The 22,953-nt window shown below is 39.9% G+C and overlaps 1 protein-coding gene across 1 annotated transcript in view; it reads right to left on the reverse strand.

The window, feature by feature from the left end:
* The window catches only part of ABCA9 (ATP binding cassette subfamily A member 9), a 62,373-nt gene extending 39,938 nt beyond the window's left edge, over positions 1–22,435 (reverse strand). The window contains exons 1-15 of the mRNA XM_042916227.1: positions 22,319–22,435; positions 16,891–16,992; positions 14,815–15,022; positions 13,182–13,346; positions 12,236–12,339; positions 11,416–11,642; positions 6,974–7,115; positions 6,516–6,701; positions 5,523–5,670; positions 4,730–4,898; positions 3,902–3,963; positions 2,638–2,748; positions 1,834–2,009; positions 689–808; positions 337–475 (exon numbers count right to left, since the gene is read on the reverse strand). Of these exons, the coding sequence (XP_042772161.1) occupies positions 337–475; positions 689–808; positions 1,834–2,009; positions 2,638–2,748; positions 3,902–3,963; positions 4,730–4,898; positions 5,523–5,670; positions 6,516–6,701; positions 6,974–7,115; positions 11,416–11,642; positions 12,236–12,339; positions 13,182–13,346; positions 14,815–15,022; positions 16,891–16,986 (2,053 nt within the window). The 5' untranslated portion in view covers positions 16,987–16,992; positions 22,319–22,435. The remainder of the gene's footprint in view (positions 1–336; positions 476–688; positions 809–1,833; positions 2,010–2,637; positions 2,749–3,901; positions 3,964–4,729; positions 4,899–5,522; positions 5,671–6,515; positions 6,702–6,973; positions 7,116–11,415; positions 11,643–12,235; positions 12,340–13,181; positions 13,347–14,814; positions 15,023–16,890; positions 16,993–22,318) is intronic.
* Between the last annotated feature and the right edge of the window lie 518 nt (positions 22,436–22,953).

Raw genomic sequence — 22,953 nt, forward strand, 5'->3', positions numbered from 1 at the left:
ACAACCGATGAGTTATTTTGCAACAGGATCAGAATCCATCTATGGGACAAGGTGCATGGAGATGTAGATGCTCAGAAGGGTGACAGCAAGTCTCCTGTCTTGGTTCATGACAGTCACACGCAAGGCAGTTGTGTTGGAATTTATCTACACATACCGTGCACATCCTCCCTAATTTCCCACTAAGATACATGAAAGAAAACCAAGAACCACCATGAAATGACATGAATGGAACTTGAGGGCATTAGGCTAAGTGAAATAAGTCAGAGACAGAAAAAGAAAAATACCATATGATCTCACTTATATGGGGAATCTAAAAAAAAAAAAAAAAAGAATTACCAGCCAGGATGTCAGCCTCATCCATAAACTGGGTACTGAAGAGAATGACTCTATCAGATTTCCTCTCTTTTAGAAGGTTCCATACGCGGTGCCTTGACAAAGGATCTGATCCGGCAGTTGGCTCGTCCAATAGTAAAACCTGCACCATAGAGAAATGTAAATCATTTTCCCCTTTCAGGCAACATTTTTAAAAAAAGAATAGACGTGTAAATGTATTTGGGAGAAATACCTTAGTCCGTAATTTTCCATTTGAACAGTTCTCTTGCATTTATCATTTGCAAATTCAGTCCAATTGAATACAATAGTTCCAGACTCCTCAATCTCATTCACCAGTAGTTTTGGCCCCACTTACCTGAGGGTTTCCTAAAATGGCAATCCCAAAAGTTAGTTTCCTTTTTTGTCCACCACTTAAATTTTGAGCAAGAATGTCTTGAATATTTTCCATCTCCAAGTCCCTTAAAACTTGTTGTACCTAATGAGAGAGAAAGAAAGAAAGAAAGAAAGAAAGAAAGAAAGAAGAGTAAGAAGGAAGGAAGAAACAAAAGAAAGAAAGAAAGAAGGAAAGAAAGAAGAAAAAGAAGGAAGGAAAGAAAGAAAGAAAGAAGAAAAAAGAAAGAAAGAGAAAGAAGGAAAGAAAGAAGAAAAAGAAGGAAGGAAAGAAAGAAAGAAAGAAAAAAAAAGAAAGAAAGAAAGAAGAAAAAAAGAAGGAAAGAAAAAAGAAAGAGAAAGAAGGAAAGAAAGAAAGAAGAAAAAGAAGGAAGGAAAGAAAGAAAGAAAGAAGAAAAAAAGAAAGAAGGAAAGAAAAAGAAAGAAAGAAAGAAAGAAGAAAAGAAGAAAGAAGGCAAGAGAAAGAAAGAAAGAAAGAAAGAAAGAGAAAAAGAAGGAAGGAAGGAAGGAAAGAAAGAAGGAAAGAAAGAAGGAAGGAAAGGAGGAAGGAAGGAAGAAAGGAAGGAAAGAAAGAAAGAAAAGAAAGAGAAAGATAGAAGGAAAGAAAGAAGGAAAGAAGGAAAGAATGAAAGAAAGAAAGAAAGAAAGAGAAAAAGAAAGAAGGAAAGAAAAAAAGGATGTTTAGTTTAAAACCCAACATGTTTGTTTTGAAACGCTATTGGGGTGCCTGGGTGGCTCAGTTGGTTAAGTGTCTGACTTCAGCTCAGATCATGATCTCGCAGTTCTGAGCCTGAGCCCCACGTCAGGCTCAGGGCGGACAGTTCAGAGCCTGGAGCCTGCTTTGGATTCTGTGTCTCCCTCTCTCTCTCCCTGACCCCTGCTCGTGTTCTCTCTCTCTCTCTCAAAAATAAATAAAAATTAAAATAAAACAGCAGCAAAAAAACCAAAAAACCAAAACAAAAAAACACCACTATCGTTTTGCTGTTCGTCGCTAAGGGCCTTTTGCCATTTAGATGATGAACTGTGTAGGAATAACACGTATACATCTAGAGTTTTCTAGATAAACAATTTCGTGTTCATGGCTGTGTGACATCGAATATGTCCCTCTACCTCTTGTTCCACTTCACGTGGTTGAATCCCTTTTATTTTGGCAAAAAGCCTGAGATTTTCTCTCACGGTGAGGAAGCCAAATTGTACGTTGGTTTGTGGACAGACTCCAGTGAGCTTGCTGATGGTTTCCGAGTCCGCCATTTCCGAAAGGCTGTGATTATAGATGGTGACTGAACCTAGAAGTAGAAAGGTTGACGGTTAGCGTGAGGATAACACTTGACAGTTAGCATCAGGACAACACGTTCACTTAAGATGTTTTAAAGTGAAAAACAAGTGGAAAACAATCTCTAGAATCTTCTATTTATTTTTGGGGGGCGGGGGCGGAGGGAGAAAGAATCTGAAGCAGTCTCCACGCTCAGCACAGAGCCTGATGACATCATGGGGCTCCATGTCATGGCTCTGGGATCATGACCTGAGCCGAAATCAAGAGTCGGATGCTTAACTGACGGAGGCACCCAGGCGCCCCTCACTAGAGTCTTATATGCAGATTTCCCTATAAGGACTACACTGTTGACTAAAAATGTAACGCTCAAAATTCACTTGAGCCAGTCGGAATGCCAATTAGTAAATATAAAGCTATTTATCTTGAAATATTTACACCACAAAGATTTTCCTAATAAATAGGGCATACATTTATTAAAAGAATAACTTGAAGAAACCTGTAAAACTTTTCTCTTAAGTACCCGACTGTGACTAGTAGTTAATGAAACTACGAACTATTGAAATGAACCAGCAAAACGCATTAGCTAATGAAATGCACCGTTCATTCGTTTGCCCACGTTCTTGCCCATAATTGTGTCTCACCTGACGTTGGGGCCGACAGTCCACTGAGCATATTCAACAGGGTCGTTTTCCCGGCTCCACTGTGACCAAGGAGGGCAGTGATCTGGCCTTCGTATATGTCAAATACCAGACCTGGCATTATTACAAAAAAAAATCCCACTCAGAGCTACATATTAACCTTACATTCTCCAAAATTTTTATAATTTCTTATAGCATGTGCATATTTGGCTAGCAGTATTCAAAATAAAATTCATCCCCAAATTCTTCCCTTTAAAATGGCATCTCCTGGGGCACCTGGGTGGCTCAGTCGGTCAAACGTCTGACTTCAGCTCAGGTCATGGTCTCGTGGTTCATGAGTTCGAGCCCCACGTCGGGCTCTGTGCTGACAGCTCAGAGCCTGAAGCCTGCTTTGGATTCTGTGTCTCCCTCTTTCCCTGCCCCTCCCCAGCTCGTGCTCTCTCTGTCTCTGTCTCTGTCTCAAAAAATAAATAAGGTGTATTATTATGTGATTAACGACTTTTTGGAGAAGAGCATTTTTCTCATTCAAAATGGGCTGACAATAAAGATCATTTAGGGGTGCCTGGATGGCTCAGTTGGTTAAGCGGCTGACTCTTGACTTCGGCTCAGGTCGTGATCTCATGGTCATGGGTTCAAGCCCCACATCAGGCTCTGTGCTTATAGTGCAGAGCTTACTTCAGATCCTCTGTCTCCCTCTTTCTGCCCCTCCCCTGCTCATACTCTGTCTCTCTCAAAAATAAATAAATGTTTAAAAAATTGAAAAAAAAAATAAAGATCATATACTAGGGCTAGGGAGGGGATGAGGTGAAAGTAAAGCGTATCATGACATAGTCATACATCTTTCAAACCCCTAAGGTATCTATGGCACACCTTGACTTTCTAAAACTGTTATATATTTTTTTAAACGTTTATTGACTTATTTTGGAGAGACAGAGACAGGGTACAAGCAGGGGAGGGGCAGAAAGAGAGGGGGAGACACAGAATCCGAAGCAGGCTCCAGGCTCTGAGCTGTCAGCACAGAGCCTGACACGGGGCTCGAACTCACAAACCGCGAGATCGTGACCTGAGCTGAAGTCGGACGCTTCACTGACCGAGCCACCCAGGTGCCCCTAAAATTGCTATACGGTTTTTAACTTGCTTGGAAGGAAACATGATGTGTTCAAATGGAGGAGAGTAGTGGTATTTGGAACCCCCACGAAGACAATGCAACAGTGAGGCGTGGTCACCAGATCAAACAGCCTTGTCAAATATGAGGTTAGTGTATTACCTTTCAAGGCCTCTACTTTTTCGTGGTTTCCTTTTCTATATTCTTTTTTAAGATTTCTTATTCTGGAAAAAAGAAGAGAATGTCTTAAGGACGTTGTAGAAGTAGATAGAGGATTGAGAAATCAAGTCTTTGGGGCTGTGAGAAAATCTGGGGGCTCTTTCCCTCACACAGGCCCAGGTGGCCGGAAAGGATTTACTGAGGAGACAACAGCAAATGGCACGGTGAACAAATTTTGAGCAGAGACCCGGGGAATTGAGGGATTTCTAGTTGTTTGGAAATACAGCAAGCAGCATTGAATAAAACACGGACATCATCTCAGAAGGGAGGACGTTCATGCTGTGATACCCTAACTTGGGTTTTCTTCCCATGTCTCTGGATGCCTGACTCCCCTTTTCCGCATCATCTGCCTCTTCCTTTTCATCTTATTAATCAGGAAGCAAGGAGGGGAGACACCAAGTGTGTCAGAGAAAAAGGAGATAAGCATAACAAGGGACACGATGACAGTGTCTGTTATAAAGCGAGGAAGCACAGAAAGAGAGAGAACAGCGCAACGAAGAGAAAAAAAAAAAGCAAAAAGAGACAAATGGAAACATGAAGGTTATTTATTCACTGATATTTGTTGTTCTGCATAAGATAGCAGTAAGTGCAAATGGTGACAACGTTGCTTCTGACAATGAGTGTGGCCTTTTGTAAGTACAGCAGCCTGGATGCATGCGTGGTGGACCCAAAGAGGCCCCTGGGAAAATCCGTCACATCTGTGTTTTTCCTCCTAGGTCTCTGTTCCCTGACCTGTTTCCCATGTGCACTTTCACGTAATGTGTTTATTACCTGATGGCTTCTTTTCCATGGAATTCTGGAGACACTGGCTCAAACGAGTCATTAGGTGAAGAGTCTGAATCCGTTTCGTTCTCAAGGGCCACATGATCAGCCCGCTGGTGTAGAAACCAAAAAGAGGATTTCAGGAAAAACCAAGGAGAACGTCGATGTCCGTATTCACCTGTGCGAACAGGAGGCAATTGCATATCGGATCAGTCACCGCTTTAAGGATGAGTTGCCGTGGGACAGCTTATCAAGGCAGCTGCTTTGGGAAGCATTTAGACACCCTTAAACCCACTAGCAAGCACTAGCTTTTCCATCTTGCTCTGATACAAGCACTAAGAGGATAATTATCCTTAATTGCTTATAAGCGTCTCTTTTTATTTTATTTTTATTTGAGAGAGAGAGCGAGCGAGCGCATGAGTAGGGCAGAGGCGCAGGGGGAGAGAGAAAATTGAGGTAACTTTAAACAGGCTCCATGCTGAGCACAGAGCCCCACATAGAGATCGATCTCGCAAACTATGAGATCATGACCTGAGCTGAAATCAGGAGTCGGAGGCTTAACCGACTGAGCTACCCAGGCATCCCACGAATCTCTCTTTTTAGACAAAAACAATCTGAAGTGTTGTGGTAGAACAAGATCTTAGAAAGCAATTCTCTAAACAAAGCGCGGAATACCTCTGGGCTCATTTTAGAAATTTTGAAAACGATGCTGGATAATTGCTATCCGACATGTGGTAGAGAGATATTTTAAAGAAACGCACTGAGTGAAATTGCATTGAATTACAATTATGTTACTACTTACTGGGCAAAATTTTGTCAAAATACAATGTCAAGGCCAAATAGAGAAGAGCATCAAAAAGCAGCATGAATAGAGTCGCTATTATTAGGTACGGGTTGTCTGAAGAATCCAGATGGACGTTAGAATTCACGTCATAGTCCAAATGTATAAGCTGGAAAAAAGATACACCCATTGAATTTTAAAAGGGGAAATAGAGTATTAAGAGTTATTTTTGTCTTGTTTCTGCTAAACACTGGGATTGAAAAGATAAACATATTTCCTGTCTTTACAGAGCTCTAATCTATTGGAAGACATAGCAATGAAACCATCTAACTAAAAAGCGATTTGGGAAGTCAGTGGAAGGAGGTACTAAAGGCTTAGAGATCCATGGGCAGAAGTAGGCAAGTCCTCTGAGAAGTAAAAACTCAAAGGAGAGGCTGGCTGCCTATAGAATTCCTTCAGGTGTAGGATGTGGACAAAGGAGGTGCTCTAGGCAGGGGACACCATCTGAAAATAGAAACACGGAGGAGTGAAAAGCACTTCAGTAGTTGGGCAGAAGACAGAAGAAAGTTTTTCTTATTATCGTGAGATACACGTAGCATTTTACGGTTATGACGTCACACCTGGAATCAGATTTGCTGAGAAGAGGTTCAGTTTCGTATACATCAGGCCAATTAGAAAGAAAAATTTATTTCTACTGAATTCCTGTTGTCAAATACTTGCGATAATATTAAAGGTCATGTTTCCTGAGCATTAAGTCAGTTAAATGTCCACTGGGACAGCCCATGAAAAGTACAAGCTGGACCACATCCATAATACAGGATCAGTCTATATTTAGCGACTTAAAACCAAGCCACTTATGCTGAGAGAGAAAAATAAAACCTGTCCCATTTCTTAGATGTATCTGGAAGTGGATGGAAATTTTGATGCTTAGAACACACAGCATGAATTCCTCAGAGAGAATTATTTTAATGTTTGTAAAAAACAAAAAAATGAAATAGCTACATTAACTCTTACCTGGGCCATCCCAACAGTGAAAGCGAAAGGGCTAAGAAGACATAAGGTCCATTCCAAAAATGCAGGAAGATCTCTGTACAATGCAGTGAATCCCAGACTCCCCCAAAAGACAGTGAGGAGAAAGACAACCAAACCCGTAAGGAAAGGTTTCTTTATCAACACGCTCATCAGGAAAGCTAAAGTTATCTGAGAGGAGAGAAAAAGTTCAGATAGTATGTAATTCTCTGAGAATCATCACCAGCATAAAAAAAAAAATCATAATACAAAAGTATGTGATATCCATTCCTCCTCCCCGCCTTCCCCCACCACCCCGACACTGTCCCATGCAAAGATTCAAATACCGTGAACAGAAACAAGTGTGATCAGAATCAGAGGGAAATGACTCTCTCAAAGAGAAGGAGAGGGAGAGAGAGAGAGAGAGAGAGAGAGAGAGAGAGATATTAAATTCACCAACTCACCAAAGACAGGCCATAGAGGAGAAAGAGAGTGAAGATCACCACGAAGCCAGTCTGGACGACGACTTGGGCGGATGTTACAATAAGAGCCATCAAAGTGGCCACAATGAAGATGAAACCACCATACATCAACCCCCAGCAGAGCCTAGCACAGAAACTTAGCATCAGTTCAGAGGGCTGCTACTTTATCACTTTATTCATTCACGTACTCTGCAGATGATTTGGGAAGCTTACCGTAAATCAAGAGTTAAGGGAATACAACAGCTAGGACAGTAGAAAACTTCTCTGTTCCCAAAGGTCATAGGCGACCGGGGAAGGTAGACAATGAACAAGTAAACAGGTAAAATGGGTAGCTAATTGCAAAAGAAGAAAGAGACGGACTGGATGATATAATGAGGTTAATTGGGAGACGTTTTCTGGGAAGACCGCCATGATGATGTATAGATTCTGGACTTCTTCTTTCAGTAAAATGTAAACCCCGTGGACAAAAAAGCAGGTGATGAAGCAGGTTTCAGCAAACTTTTCCCCTGAAGAGCCAGGTAGTAAATCTCTTAGGCTTTTCAGACCATACGGTCTCTTAGAGCTACTCAGGTCTGCTTTTGCAGGACCGAAACAGCACGGACAACGTGCAGACAATGTGTAGACACTGACATCTGAATTTCATATAAACTTTTGTGTACCATAAAATATTTTTGTTCTTTTGATTTTTTAAGGCATTTTCGTAGAAGCCATTCCTAGCTTGCAGATGGTACATTAAGGGGCCATGGTTTGTTAACCCTTGATATCGATGACTAGATATAGATACAGATAGTCACACACGCATAGGACATAGATAGATGCAGAAACATAGATGGATATGAAAATACATTTTTCTTGCTATCAACGGCAAAGTAACAGGAAGAAAATTCTTTATAGGGGAGAGAGCCAGCTTTCTAATCATACAGATGTGGGTTCAGGGTTTCTCTGTTACCTCTGTTCATTGTATCTATATGATCCTGAGAGGTAGCTATTTAATCTCGCTTAACTTCCTCACTGTCTGTTGAAAAATAATAACAGAATTAAGGGAAGTGTTGTACGTTATGTGGTTAATGTGGTAACTGGCTCATAATGAGTCCACAATGACCACTTGGTTTTCTTCAAAGTTTAAAATGCCATCATGTTTTTGAGAAGTCTTGCCTAATTGTAATGACTCCCTTTGCTCAATCACTCTATTCATCTGAAATTCTTCATCTCTCCATGTCCTACAAACTTCTAAATATCATTTGTATGCGGTATTAATAGAATGTCACAGCCTTTTCCTATGGGGGAAAAGTCCTGATTTTTTTTTACCCCCTTCCTAATTGGATTTATTTGGTTTCTCTCTTCTTTTTAGCATATTGTTTGCTTTTCTCTGACTGTAGATTTCTATTTTTTTTTAATTTTTTAATGTGTATTTATTTTTGAAAGAGAGAGACAGAGCATGAGTGGGGGAGGGGCAGAGAGAGAGAGAGAGAGAGGGAGACATAGAATCTGAAGCAGGCTCCAAGGTCTGAGCTGTCAGCACAGAGCCCGACATGGGGCTTGAACTCACGGACCACAAGATCATGACCCAAGCCAAAGTCGTATGCTTAACGAACTGAGCCACCCAGGTGCCCCTATTCTTTTTTTTAGGTTTATTTATAATTTTGAGAGAGACAGAGACAGAGTGAATAGGGGAGGGGCAGAGGGAGAGTGAGAGAACCCCAAGCAGGCTCTGTGCCACCAGCATAGAGTCTGATGTGCCACATGTGGGACCATGTGATGGTTAAGCTTAACTCATGAAGCTGTGAGATCATGACCTGAGCTGAAACCAAGAGTTGGACGCTTAACCTACTGAGCCTCCCAGGTGCCCCTTCTATTCTTTTAAAAACACAGTGAGCAAAGTTTCCTTCAGTATTGAGTTACACAATTTTCGTACAAAAAGAGAGACACCAGACAAAACTCCCATTCTAGACCCAACCAGCAATCCATTTTCTCCACTTTTGTACTCACTTAAACATTTCTGGAGGAAATAAATAAATAGAATTGGTATCAATTGGCAGCATTAAAACGTGGGGTCTTCAGTTAAGAAATGGGCAAAAGACATGAATAGACACTTTTCCAGAGAACAGACACATGAAAAGACGCTCAACATCACTCATCCCCAGGGAGGTACAAGTCAACACCACGATGAGATACCACCTGACACTGATCAGAGTGGCTAAAATTAACAACACAAGAAACAACGGGTTTTGGTGAGGATCTGGAGAAAGGGGAACACTTCTGCACCGTTGGTGGGAATGCACTCTGCCACACAGTACGGGAGTTCCTCAAAAAATTGAAAATAGAACTAATCCACAACCCAGCAATTGCACTACTCGGTATTTATCCAAAGGATACAAAAATGCTGATTTGAAGGGGCATGTACTTGTAAAAGCATTATCAACAATAGCCAAATTACGGAAAGAGCCCAAATGTCCATCGACTGATGAATGGATAAAGAAGATGTGGTGTGTGTGTGTGCGTGTGTGTGTGTGTATCATATATATCATATATATATATATATATATATGATATATATGATATATATGAATATACATATATAGGAATATTACTCAGTGGTCAAAAAGAATGAAATTTTGCCATTTGCAACAACATGGATGGAACTAGAGTGTATTATGCGAAGCGAAATAAGTCAGTCAGAGGAAGACAAATATCATATGATTTTACCCATATGTAGACTTTGAGAAACAAAACAGATGAACATAGGGGAAGGTAAGGAAACATAAAATAAGATAAAAGGAGAGAGGGAGGCGAATCATAACAGACTTGTAAATACAGAGAACAAACTGAGGGTTGCTGGAGGGGTGTTGGGTCGGGGGATGGGCAAAATGGGTGATGGGCATTCAGGAGGGCACTTGTCGGGATGAGCCCTGGGTGTTATGTGTAAGGGATGAATCACTGAATTCTACTCTGGAAAGCAATGCTATACTATATGTTAACTAACTTGAATTTAAATAAAAAAAAGAAATCTTTCCATTTGCAATGATGTGGATAGAGCTAGAATGTATTATGCTAAGCAAAATAAGTCAATCAGAGAAAGACAAATACCATATGATTTCACTCATGTGTGGAATATAAGACACAAAACAGATGAACATATGGGAAAGAGGGGAAAAGAGGGAAGGAAACAAACCACAAGAGACTCTTAACAATAGAGAACAAACTAAGGGTTGATAGAGGGAGGTGGGTGGGGGATGGGCTAGATGGGAGATGGGCATTAAGTAGGGCACTTGTTGGATGAGCCCTGGGGGTTACATGTAAGTGATGAATCACTGAATTCCACTCCTGAAACTCATATTGCACATACAATATTGCATATTGTATGTTAACTAAAATTGAAATTAAAAAAAAAAGAAAAAATATGCGGGATTTTCTTACTCAACTGAATAGTGCCTAACATTCTTTTAAAGACTACACGGCATATGTCTAGATCTATTCTGTATATTCTACAAATCTTGTTTACTATTGAGAATAACATCAGTGTGCAAAAAAAGCAAATTCAAACCATGACTTTTTTCAGTCCAGAACTCATGCTTTTACTATTCTGTATCTCAAATACACCCCTTGGTGAAACTCGTTAAAAATTTGTTGTTGTTCACTGGGGATTCACTCCTTGGTTTCTTCACTTACATCTACTGCCCTCTCAGACTGTGATCCTTCCCAAATTTCTATCAAGTGCCACCTAATATTCAGTTGACTTTTTGTTAAGCTCAATGCAAAGCACTTCAAATACATTCCCTTCTGTAATCCTCACAGCCAACGGAAATAGATGCTACGACCAATATTTCACAGAAAAGAACACTGAGGTTTAAAGAGATTAAGTAGCTTGCTCGGGGTGGTAACGCTCAGAAGGAGAAGACCCGTGATTTCCTGCCACCCAGGCCTCAGTTCTAACTTCCTCCACTCAGAAATCTCTGTGCTTAAAGAGCTTAATGGGCTTGTTCATTCAGTGTCATCAGTGTTGGTTCATTCAACGCAGGGGTGATATCAACCATCCCATCTAATGAGACCTCTGAAATGTATATTTCATCAAACATTAGAAACCTCAAGTTCTTACATATCTAGGTTCACACATTAGAAACCTCAAGTTCTTACACATTTGGGTTCACTCACATATGGCAACTAGGGACTGAGAGCCATCATTTCTATTGCATAGTGACCCGGGTATCAGCAGACATCTATGGAATCAGGCTTTCTTTAATTCAAAGAAGTAGGAAAAGTTTCATTTACCAAACTTGCTTGAATCTATTCCATTCATTTATAATGCACTGCTTTCTGGAAGAATCAAGTTTAAATAGGATACTGTATAGGGAATCCAATTGGCTAGCTTGCTGTGTTTATTCAGGTCACGTGATAGATTGCACTTAACTTACCATGTAACTTACCAGAATGCTGACTCTCGAAGGCCCATCATTGTCATCAATGACTTAATGTATTGCCTTTCTTGTGTAACATTGACTGATACATAGTAAATGAAGGCAGAAAAAGAAATAATGCAGAAGAATATGAAAAAATCAGTCGCAACTCCTGCTTGGGCAACAAAAGGCAGTATCTTCATATTTATGCCAGTAATTGACATCAGCTCTCCCATCACTGAGTGATTTGTTGTGATCTAAGGGAAGGTATCAGTGAACAAATTGTTATCATCGAGCTAATTATAACCTTGCACGTTGTCTCTCAGTTATACGAAACTGTGTGCATTCCACGTTTAAATATCCATGCTCATTCGTGATCTGGCCCCTTGTAGTTCCTGGAACTCTCCAAGTTTTGTCCTGACTCCTTAGAGCATGTCTATTTACCATCTTTAAGGGACACAATTCTATTCTTGCTCAAAGTCACCACTGAAATGTCACCTCTGTTAGTCATCTCCGCTGACATTTCTCATCAGAGTATCTCCTGCTTCGTTGTTTGCCTTGCACAGCATTTATAATTCCACAATTGATAGAACCTAATCTCTTATGACGACTCCATATCCATATTTCTATCCCCTCACTACCCAGCATCCCTGGAGAAAAGTGCCTGTATTGTACTTATTTCCTGATCCTCAGGGCTTAGTGTTATGGCTTAAATACAGCAGCTGTTCAGTGCATTGTGCCAAATAAATTAAGTGGATAAATTCAATGATAAGATAGGACAACCCATTATAGCACCATGCATCAAAAGTTAACTTACAGCACGATGAGCCTACTTTAACTTAATACTCACTTCAATGATAGCAGCGTTAATGGCGGCCTGAAAAGCTACAAAGCCTTTCTCCCAGAACATTGAACCTTCACATGTGGTTTTTCCTTCTGTTACTTGACAGTGAGCTTTGGTGAAAGAAGAACACCACCATTTACAATGTCATTCTCTCAATTAGCCAAGAATGTTTTGTTGAGTTTTGCTCTTCTGTTTGCTTGTGCTAAGAAAGTGCTGACTTTTTTTTTTTTTTTAAAACATTTGGTATTCACTGAACAAGAATCTCTCTTTCAGGTTATATTTAGCAGTAACATAGGAATAATAATAGCAAATACAATTTCTTAATAAAACAACATACCTAGAAACATAGGCTTTATTTAATAAGAATGAAACTTGGGGTGTCTCAGTGGCTCAGTCGGTTAAGCGTCCAACTAGGGCTCAGGTCATGATCTCACAGTTCGTGGGTTTGAGCTCCGTGTTGGGCTCTGTGTTGACGACTCAGAGCCTGGAGCCTGCTTGGGATTCTGTGACTTCCTCCTTCTCTGCCCCTCCCCCACTCATGCTCTGTCTCTCTTCTCTCACAAATAAATAAACGTTAAAAAATTTTTTAAAAAAGGATGAATCTTGGGGCGCCTCAGCAGCTCAGTCGGTGAAGCAGCCAACTCTTGATTTTGGATCAGGTCATGATCTCACGGTTTGTAGTTCGTACTGATAGTGTGGAGCCTGCTTAGGATTCTCTCTTTCTCTCTCTCTCTCTCTCTCTCGCTCTCTCTCCTTCTCTCTCTACCCTTCCCACATGATCTCTCTCTCAAAATAAATAAATAAGCTTTAACAATAATAATGGGAAGAATGAATCTCATTTATGTTCAGAAATGAAAAGTACATGCTGGGCACAGAGTTCAGCTATCACATGCGACCTCTAGTGACTAATGACGTAATAACAACAACAAAAAATTTCTAGCAGGAAAGTTACCTGAATGGTCTCTGTGTTCCTTTATCTTGGGGATTCTACTTCCCCAGAAAAATTTTAAATGGTATGAGAAGGTATCATTGAAGATGACTCTCACTGCATCTATTGAGTAGTTTAAGTCCAATTCTTCCATGCTGTTCTCATCCGGCCACCCCATGATTGTTCTTCCTGTCATATGAAAGAAAGAGTCATATGAAAGAAGGAGATAGCTAATAAGTAAGAAGATTTCTACGTGGTCCAAAGACAGCATTCCATATTCAGTTATGCTTAAGTTATTTTAGGTGAAAATTCTTTATTCACTAAAGGCTGTGCTGGTCCTAAATAAGACAGTCGTACTGGGGGTGGGGGTCTAAAATCTAGATAAAACCGGAGGTATGTGGCAATCACTTTGATCGCAAATAGATCACACTTTCCCTGCAAAAACACTTTTAAAACAATGGCTTAAAACACAATGAATTTGGAACAGTAGCACCACCACTCACATATACACAGATTTATCCAAAGTGGAAATACATGCTATAATTACAATATATAATTTCGTTTGACAATGGTGTCCCTGTGGCCAAACTTCCAAAGAGAGTGTAAAGTTATTAAATTTGGAGAATGTTTTCTCAAGATAATTTGTTTATTCCAAAGATATAATGTAAATTAATGACTGTTACTGACCAAACCCAGGCCACTTAAACCACGCGATTTCCTGCAATCTGGCAGCTGCATTCCAGAAGCTTATCAGACTCAGGTCCAATACTTTCATCAAGACTATAAGTGGTGTGTATTCTTTCTTCAGAGTGTCATGATTTCTGAATATCTGGTTGGTTTTGTTGTTGTTGTTGTTGTTGTTGTTGTTGTTTATTTGAGATATTAGCAGCCATGGGCGCTCAGTGCCTAGATCCAATGATTCAATGGCCCTTTCAAAATGGTGATATTATATTCCCATCATATGTTTTTTACTAGTGGAAAATGTTTATGGAACAGTACTTTCCATCATCTGTTTGATTATCCAATAATACACTTCATATAGGATAAACGCTGGTATTTTCCCTTTATACGCAGATTTTCATAATAGGAGCTGATTTTGTACCATCCTCCCAAAGCAACATTTTTTCCTTTTAATATGTTACAAAAGCCTGGATTTCATGTATACATTGGATGTGATTCAAGTCATTGCATTTTTTATTCCCGTTGGAGCTCAGAGTATGCTGGGTTTGACCGGGGGGAGTCTCTTCCAGTTGACTACTGAGCCTTTCTGACAGAACCTTTTCTTCCTCGTAGGCTTCTATCTGGGGTGACAATATTCTTCACCCTGTAAATATCCCGTCCAAGACCTCTTCATCTCCTTTCTGCCAGAGCTGGGACTCCTGGGCTACCAGGACACGGAGGTGAGAGAAAGAGACTATTCCATAAATACTTATTTGGTATATCTCACTTTCCATATATAACGGCTTCGGAATATATATTTTTTTATGTATTTGAAGAGATTTAAAAACCATGTGCTGTCCCACATTTCCAGAATCTTCTCACTAATATACATTTGAATAATACTGGACTGTCTCGTTTTGATACGGACTCTAATGAGGATAAAAGTTAATCCCAACATAAAGGGGTGTGTTTGGCAAAGAACTGCAGGAGAACATACCTTTCATGAATGGGGCCGAAGCCACTTTGTTCATGATCTCCTGGGTTGTTTTGGATTCGGGTGCGAACGCAATCACATAATTAGAATCGTTAAAATGATCTACACGTCCCAGATCCATTGCGGGCAATTGAGGAAAGTCATTAACTTGATGTAAATTGGAGGAAAGTCGGTATGCAAACAATACTAGAAGAAATGAGAAAAACCATTCCTACACAGCAATGAGAGAAAAATAAAGCAAATCAATAGCTGTTCAACCACAGATAAGTCATCCACGAACAACTTAAAACACTTAATTTTCTGTGTAGCTTTGACCAGTTTTCTCTCCCAGTTTCCAAGTGTCTCAATTTTCTTTTGTCTTTTACTCTGCATATTTTGAAATATGCGCATCCATGCATCAAGACAGAGTTATGGCATCGGGTCCCAATTATCACTGAGAATCTACATTTAATCACACTTTCATGTGGGTGTTAGAGGCTGGATTGCTTCATGAATGGCCTAAGGGCTTATGGTCATGTTGAAACCCGAGCGTCCGTGATAAAGAAGTGTCATATGTTATGAAATAGGTTACCAGTTTCCATCAACAGGAGGAAGGTCATATTTTTATCTGCTGCCACCCTGCATGTGGAAGAAGATAGTCCTAAAAAACCGTTCATAAAAAGAACGTTAAAAACCTTTGTCTTTGTGACAACATTCCGAAATGGGAAACGCAGCAGAATGCATTTGCAGTCTGGCATTAAGAGCACACTTCACTATTTCCTTTCAATTCTCAACACATGAGAGTTAAAAGAGGTATATATCTTACCATCTGATCTTATTTTAAAAAATTCCTTTTTTAAGTGTACCCATCCATTTTGAGAGAGACAGAGACAGCACGAGTCGGGGAGGGGTAGAGAGAGAGGGAGACAGAATCCCAAGCAGGCTCCGTGCTGCCATCGCAGAGCCCAATGTAGGGTTTGAACTCCCGAAACCACAAGATCATGACCTGCGCTGGAACCAGGAGTCGGATGCTTAACCGACTGAGCTACCCAGGCACCCCTGATCTTCTTTTAGTATATGTGTTGTCTATACCTACACCAAATGCATCTGTCTAGATGGATCAATTGATAGACACAATGCTTATGTGAAAAACAGTTAAAAGGTTGGAAGTAAAACACCTGTATAAAGTAGAATCCAACTTTTATATTTAGACTTATGTAATCTTTACTCCACGCGGGGATTTTTGTATGCTTTATTTACTGCCAATCTAAGCTTTCAATACATACTTGTTGAAACAACACACACACGCACACACACACACACACACACACACACACAATGGTCATAAAATCAAATGTTAATAGATTAAACCTTGAACTATGGATATTTAATGGGTGATTTAATTTTTTTATTATGTTTTTCTCAGTTTACGTAATTTTCTATACAAAGCCCATCTGATCATTCTCACTGGAAGAAAATACTCTCTTAATAGAGCAAAAGTTCCAAATGCCACTTTCTTGTCCTGTTTCTTTATATACCCATTATTTCTTTGCAGTTGATGTTGTCTGTGTCCAAAGCGCACTTGTGTAGGAAGTGCTACAATGTCTCCTTTGAGTTGTTGGGTTTTTTAAATTGTGGATTATTTGTTGCATTAATTTTGGATTAAATTTACCTCTTTCTTTGACTTTGACCCTGAGCTTTTATACCTATTCCTTCATGAGTTTCAAATGAGTTCAGATGTTAAGAAGTATGATCTCTGCAATGTACCGATGTGGCTTTATTTTTCAGGAAGCTTCTGAACATCAGTTATTTAAAGAATGCCCCCAGTAGGAAATCCACTAATAATATATTTAAAGGACTCTCAGTTAAAGTAATAGCAAAGTCCAGAATTTGAACAAAGAAATCCAGCTTGGTAGTTAAAAAGTATATATATATATATACACACACACACACACACACACACACACACACACACACACATGTGTGTGTGTGTGTGTGTGTGTGTGTGTGTATGAAACATTAAATAATGAAGATAAAGTGTGTACCACCCAGAAAACTCCCAGTTTCCTCTTTGAAACATGAGAAGACGCTGAAGCATACCAACAAGGTCTCTCTTTTCATCCTCCATTTTCTAAGAAAGTTCTTGCAGAGAAGGGCGCACGTTTGCTGACCCACGCTTATGTGCCTCTTGCTCATTCTGCCCTGTGTATTTTGAAATAAGAAAGTAAAGTAAGTAAGTGTGAAGGTCTGCTATAGGAAACGTTGTGCAATCAAACCAAAAAAACCATTGTAACAGCTGTTCTCAACTGCAGGTATAGAAAAGGGAGCCAGAAAGCTAAAAACATACAAGGGGAAGTTGAAGCTAATTAGCGTGTCAATTATTTTAATCCCCATGATAAACCTTTGACGTAGATCCTATTAGTCTCCCCATATTAAAGATGAGGGAAATGAGGCACGCGGAGGCTGAGTGGCCAAACACAGCGAATGATGGACAGCAGAATCAGAGCTTTATTCCGGAAAACCAACTTCTGGAGACCTCACTCTTAACCAGTGTGCCATGCTGTTGTCAAAATTCATCTAGGGGGTCGCTTGGTGGCTCAGTCCGTTAAGCGTCCGACTTCGGCTCAGGTCATGATCTCGCAGTTGGAGAGTTCAAGCCCTGCGTGGGGCTCTGTGCTGATGACTCAGAGCCTGGAGCCTGCTTCAGATTCTGTGTCTCCCCTCTCTCTACCCCTCCCCCACTTGTGCTCTGTCTTTCTCTGTCTCTCTCAAAAATAAATAAACATTAAAAAAAAATTTTTTTTTTAAAGAAATTCATCTAGGGAATTTCCCACATTTCACCAGACAGGTGGTAAGGAGCTCTAGGAGGGATCCACTCAGACTACTTATCCACGGGCTTTGCTCTGTGTAGTAATTATCAGGAACCCCCAAATGCTGGAACATAAGGAAAGATCGATTACTCTCAGAGTAATCTCTGCAAAAGGCAGAGAAAATATACGATTTTTTTAAAAAGACAGCTTTATTACAATAAACAGAAGACAAGGTTTTAAATCTTCCATGTAATGAACTATAGTTAAATTCAAGGAGAAAGGTAAGAAGAAATGAAAAGCCAATAATCCTACTTAAAATTCCCATCGAAGTCAGTAAAGAATATAAAATCTCCTATGATACAGAGAAAAATTTTTCAAAGAAAATTAAAACTCACTTAGAAACAATGAGAGAGATAAAACTACATGAAGTAGAAACAAACAAACAAACAAACAAACAAAGGATCCAAAGTAAAGTATTTGGTAAAGAGATACCCAAAAAGAAGAAAACACAGTTGCAAGAAAAATACATTGAAGAAAATAACATTGTGAAAAGTCCAATGGAAATTAATTTTTCAAGGTAGTGGAAAGATGTGTATTTCCCAAAAAAGCTCTCCAAGTACCAAATACAATGACAGAAAATATCAAAAAATAATGATTTTTTAAAATTAAAGGATAGAGGGGAAAGTTGGAATCAAGTTGACAGCATAGAGGTGTGGTCATTCAGGAAGGAATGAGTCAACAATGTATAATGGAACAGAAACCAGCCTGATATGTTCCAAGTGGAAGTGAGAAAATGATTTGCTCTCTTTCCTTTGAAAAATCTACCCAAAGGGACAAAAACAAAGAACACTGATGAAATATTTATTTGCGATAAAACTAGAATGATTTAACCCCAAACCACAGATACTCCCCCACCAAATTATTAAATTTTGCTTCAAATTAAGAAATATACACAAAGGAGTACCATAATGTGCTTATGAATCAAAAATTAATTGACAAAGTTAACTGAATCTAAATTATTAAGAGATCCCTGAAACCCACACAGTATTCTTTCCCTTGAAATGACCCGTAGGGTGAAAAGCCATGGCAGAAGCATGGCAGCTGGTTTCACCTCGTGGGAAGTGAAGGAAGGTGATGAGAATCTGCACGAATACAGTATTGTTGTTTTCTTCAAGTCCACAGCCGGGATACAGAAGAATGTGGAATATCTTTACACCAGTGATAGAAACAACAATAACCCAAACAAAATGAGAACCACAGTCCCATGGCATGAACAAAAACCAACAGACTCAAGAAGACTTTGACGAACTGAATTGTCAAGAAAAACAATCTGAGTGTGGGTGGGGAGACAAGGTGTGTCCACGGCAAAGGGTATTTGCAGAGATGAGGAGGAAAAAATCAAACCTTAGATGATGTACGTGTGGGATGCAAAAAGTAGAATCTAAAAGAGTCTAAAATGCGAAGAATAAAAATAGCCTAACCAATTTTTCTTCACCCTACAGCCACATTGGATTTTCTCAGGAAAAAAAAAAAAAAAAAAAAAAAAAAAAAAAAAGTGAAAGAGGTAAAAAAGGTCCTGAACAGTAGAGAGAATCTTTGAAGTTCTGTGCCTTCTCGTGCTGTCTAGATTTCTGAGACCTTGTCAGAGCTGAACCCGGTGGTGTGAAAGTGCTCCTTGTTGGAAAGGTATGGACAGAAAGTTATAGTTATCGTGGTAAGGTCTGTTTGGTAAAGGGGTGTGTATGGTGTCATTACAGACAAAGTTGATTCTTGCAATGTGGTGGGACCCATTTTGTTGCCAGTAGAAAAGAAGCACCTAAAATAATTTTCAGATTCATGATGTTCTCTTACTTCCCCATGCGTACAAGTGGATAGGTGGGAGGTTGAAATAGGGATAAGGGGTGAGCAGACAATGGACACATGAATCAGATAAATTTGTAGTTGGAGTTCCTTGAGTTGGAAGCTCATTCTAATAGTATATTATCAGAGGCAACATACACCTATTTGTAGGCACCCATGTAGGCACTCTGCTGTTGTCAGTGGAAGTCCTCCATTTCCTCCTATTTATGGGCTCAACCTTGGCCTTGGGGGTAATCCGCACAAGGGCTTAGGCTCACAGGGAGAGAGGACTAGCCTTCAGGCTTACGCACAGGTCTACCAGTCAGCCAGGCTGTTGGTTTCCAATAGGTAGGCCAAGTTATCAGCAACTCTATAGAATTGTTTGCAGAGGACATCATATACATAGAACCTATATAACAATAATTCAGGACATATCTGCTCAACAGCCATTAAATGATCTCTTTCAAACCTAGTGAAGGCAGCAGATTCTAGATATAACACTCAGTCTGGTAGTGGTAGTATGATATAACTGTATGGTCGTCTTAGTGGAGCCCAAGAATTACTAGTATATCTACCAGAATGAGTTACATAATTGAATTGCAAGAGGTCTATCTCATTATTTTCCCATCAGGAAGAATAACAAAATTTCTCTGAGACTTGTAAAGCATGAATGCTCATGAATTATCTTAGTTCATAAAGAAACCATGAAGCATAACCTTACTTAATAGAACCCAACATTCTAGGAGTGGGAGTTGGTCCAGGAAATGGTCCAAGGGTAGTGGCTTGAGCCTTGGCACAAAGCTTAGAGCACAAGGTTGATTGGCCAATAAGATCTGGCTTTTCGGGGTGGTCGTGTTCTCCTTTCCTTTGGCTCTATATTGAAAAGGGATGGAAACCATAGAGTTGTATTGTCTCTTCCATCATATGAGTAATGAGGTTGTTTCTGACTACTAGATTCATGGCCTAATGCTGATCTTATCCATGGGGTGAGAGCAAAGCCACAAATATTCTGGTCCCTACTGGTATTTAGGAGGTAACTCAAATGGGAAGATCACTTACTCAAGGCAGCCTTGGGAGGCATTGCCAGAGATAAAACCTAATCATTGTGTATTGTAAAGAGTATTGTGAATCTGCTCTTTCAGTCTGAAAGTCACGGAATAATTGAAGAGGAACGTGGTAGGCAGAATAATGGTTCCCTTCTAATCCTGGAACTTGTGAATATATTACATTATACCGCAAAGGAGAATTAAGGTAATGGATGGGAGTGAGGTTGCCAATCAACTGACTTAAAATCAGAGAGATGATCCTGGATGATCTGGGTGGACCCAAGTAATCACAAGCGTCCTGAAAAGTGGAAAAGGGAGGTAAAAAAGGCCATCAGATGAGGTGATATTAAAAGGACTCAACCTGTTGCTGGCTTTGAAGATGGAGGAAGGTGGGCATGAGCTGAGGAATACGGCAGCCTCTGGAAGCCGTAGGAGGCAAGAAAACAGAATAGCTCTGCAGAATGGAAGGCCCCCCTGCCAGCAGCTTGATTTTCATCCGGTAAGATTCACATCACACTTTTCACCTCTCAAACTGTAAGATGATAAATCTGTTTTGTTTCCCACCACAAAGTTCATGGTCCTCTGTTACAGCAGCAATGAAAATTAATACACGGAGCACAAAAGGGAGTCTGAGAGCGTGAAAACCGAGAACAAGACGGAGGCGAGGGCTTTAGGACACAAAGAGTTGTTTGTGGAACAAATGAGGGCGTGAATTTATGTTCAAAAACTGTCCAAAAATTAACAAAGGAATCCAGAAGCTATGTGGATGAGTTCTTGACCATAGATAGCACCACCAGAGCAGGCTGTGACGGCCTGGAGATCCCAACTGAAATGACACTACGATGTCACCAATTAAGAGACCAGTACCCCGGTAAGCCATGGTATCTGAGAGGGTTAAATACATCGCCTACATGCCCACTTTTCTTTCTTTCTTTAGCAATGCATGTGCTAGAAAATATTGATGAATACAAGAAATTAACATGACCTAATTGTCATGATTGTGGGTATTCCCTTCGGACTGTTAAGACTGATTTTTTTTTCCCACTACACATCCTGATGTAAATGTCAGGGGGGAAAAAAATTACTATTCACCACAGTAGCACGAAACATCTAACTAGCTTACATTGCTCCGAATCGGAAGTTGTGTGATCTAGAAATAATAATGTGGCTCTGTAAAAAGCCAGTCACCTCCTGCCAGAAAGAATTCCTCATATTCAGAAAATAAGTACATTGCACGACAAATTAGATCAAGACTCCTATAGATGTAGTATATAAACAAGGTCAATGAAAATGTTGCCCTAAGTTTTCTTGAAAATCCGCAGCCAGCTAAAACAATTCAAAACCCACTCAGAAAATCATGTGCTCCCCCCCATGCTTATAAATCCTCTGGCAATAAAACAATTCAAAACTCACTCAGAAAATCGTGTGTCCCCCCCTCCCCCCATGTTTACAAATCCTCTGGCAGTAAAACTGAAAACAAACAAAAAAGAGTAAGTAATTCTAATAACTTGGGAAGCAGCCCATATTTGCAAAGAAATGACAGAAAGTGATTCCTTTCAATCCGTCTAATACCTTTTAGATAATATATGCTATTTGTCCAAACATGCTTTAGTCATAGGGTAAAAACGAAAAAAAAAAAAACAAAACCACTTAGTTCCCCAACGGGTTATTTAGCCATACAATAGAAAACACTCAGCTGATTGGGGGAAAATCAAAACAACAAATAACTTACTGCCTTGAATAGTTTTCATCCAAATGTTTGGCATTCCCTATTCGAAGTCGTAAGTTATAGTTTTATATGCAAAACAATCACAATTTTAGAGATTAACTTACTCTCAGGAAAGCTGGGGCAAGAATCTAGAAACGGTTCATCCACATGTCTCTGCATGTCCTGGAGAAGAATTCACATTCCTTTTGGGTCACTACTACATCATGCTTTTAATTTCATGTTTATTGTGAATAGTTCCGTTTTAGAATGATTTCCGAAAAGGATTATGGTCTTAATTCAGCCAGCCTGCCAAAAACTCTCTGCTCACATCACATGGTGACTTCTCCGCAGTTTTCCATTTCTTTGTCTCCCAGCCAGCTCCTCAGCAGGGAGTTTGTAGTTGCAGATGGCTGGCTGGACATATCAAAACATTAGGAACTATCAGACCAAAGAGAATCTAGTCTTTCTCAATTAGCTTTTTCATACAAAGCCCTAATGGGAGAGCTGGCCCCCAGCACAGTCTTTTTAAAGAAACGCAAGTAAAGAGACAGTTCGGAGAAAAGCAGAGCCGGGAGAGGTTGAAAAAGAAAAGGTTTTAAAAAATGATAGCTGTAAGTATACAATCCGGTCAGAAAGCAACTCAAAATCTTCCACTGAAATTTAGCTCTTAAAACCGAGATACGGAAAGATGGCTGTGAAGCGATGTAATTTTTTCAGGGTAAAACAATGAACTTTTATCTGCATCCCAGCTGCGTGCCAG

The sequence above is a fragment of the Panthera leo genome, chromosome E1 (assembly GCF_018350215.1).
Source record: "Panthera leo isolate Ple1 chromosome E1, P.leo_Ple1_pat1.1, whole genome shotgun sequence".
Classification (NCBI taxonomy): Eukaryota; Metazoa; Chordata; class Mammalia; order Carnivora; family Felidae; genus Panthera; species Panthera leo.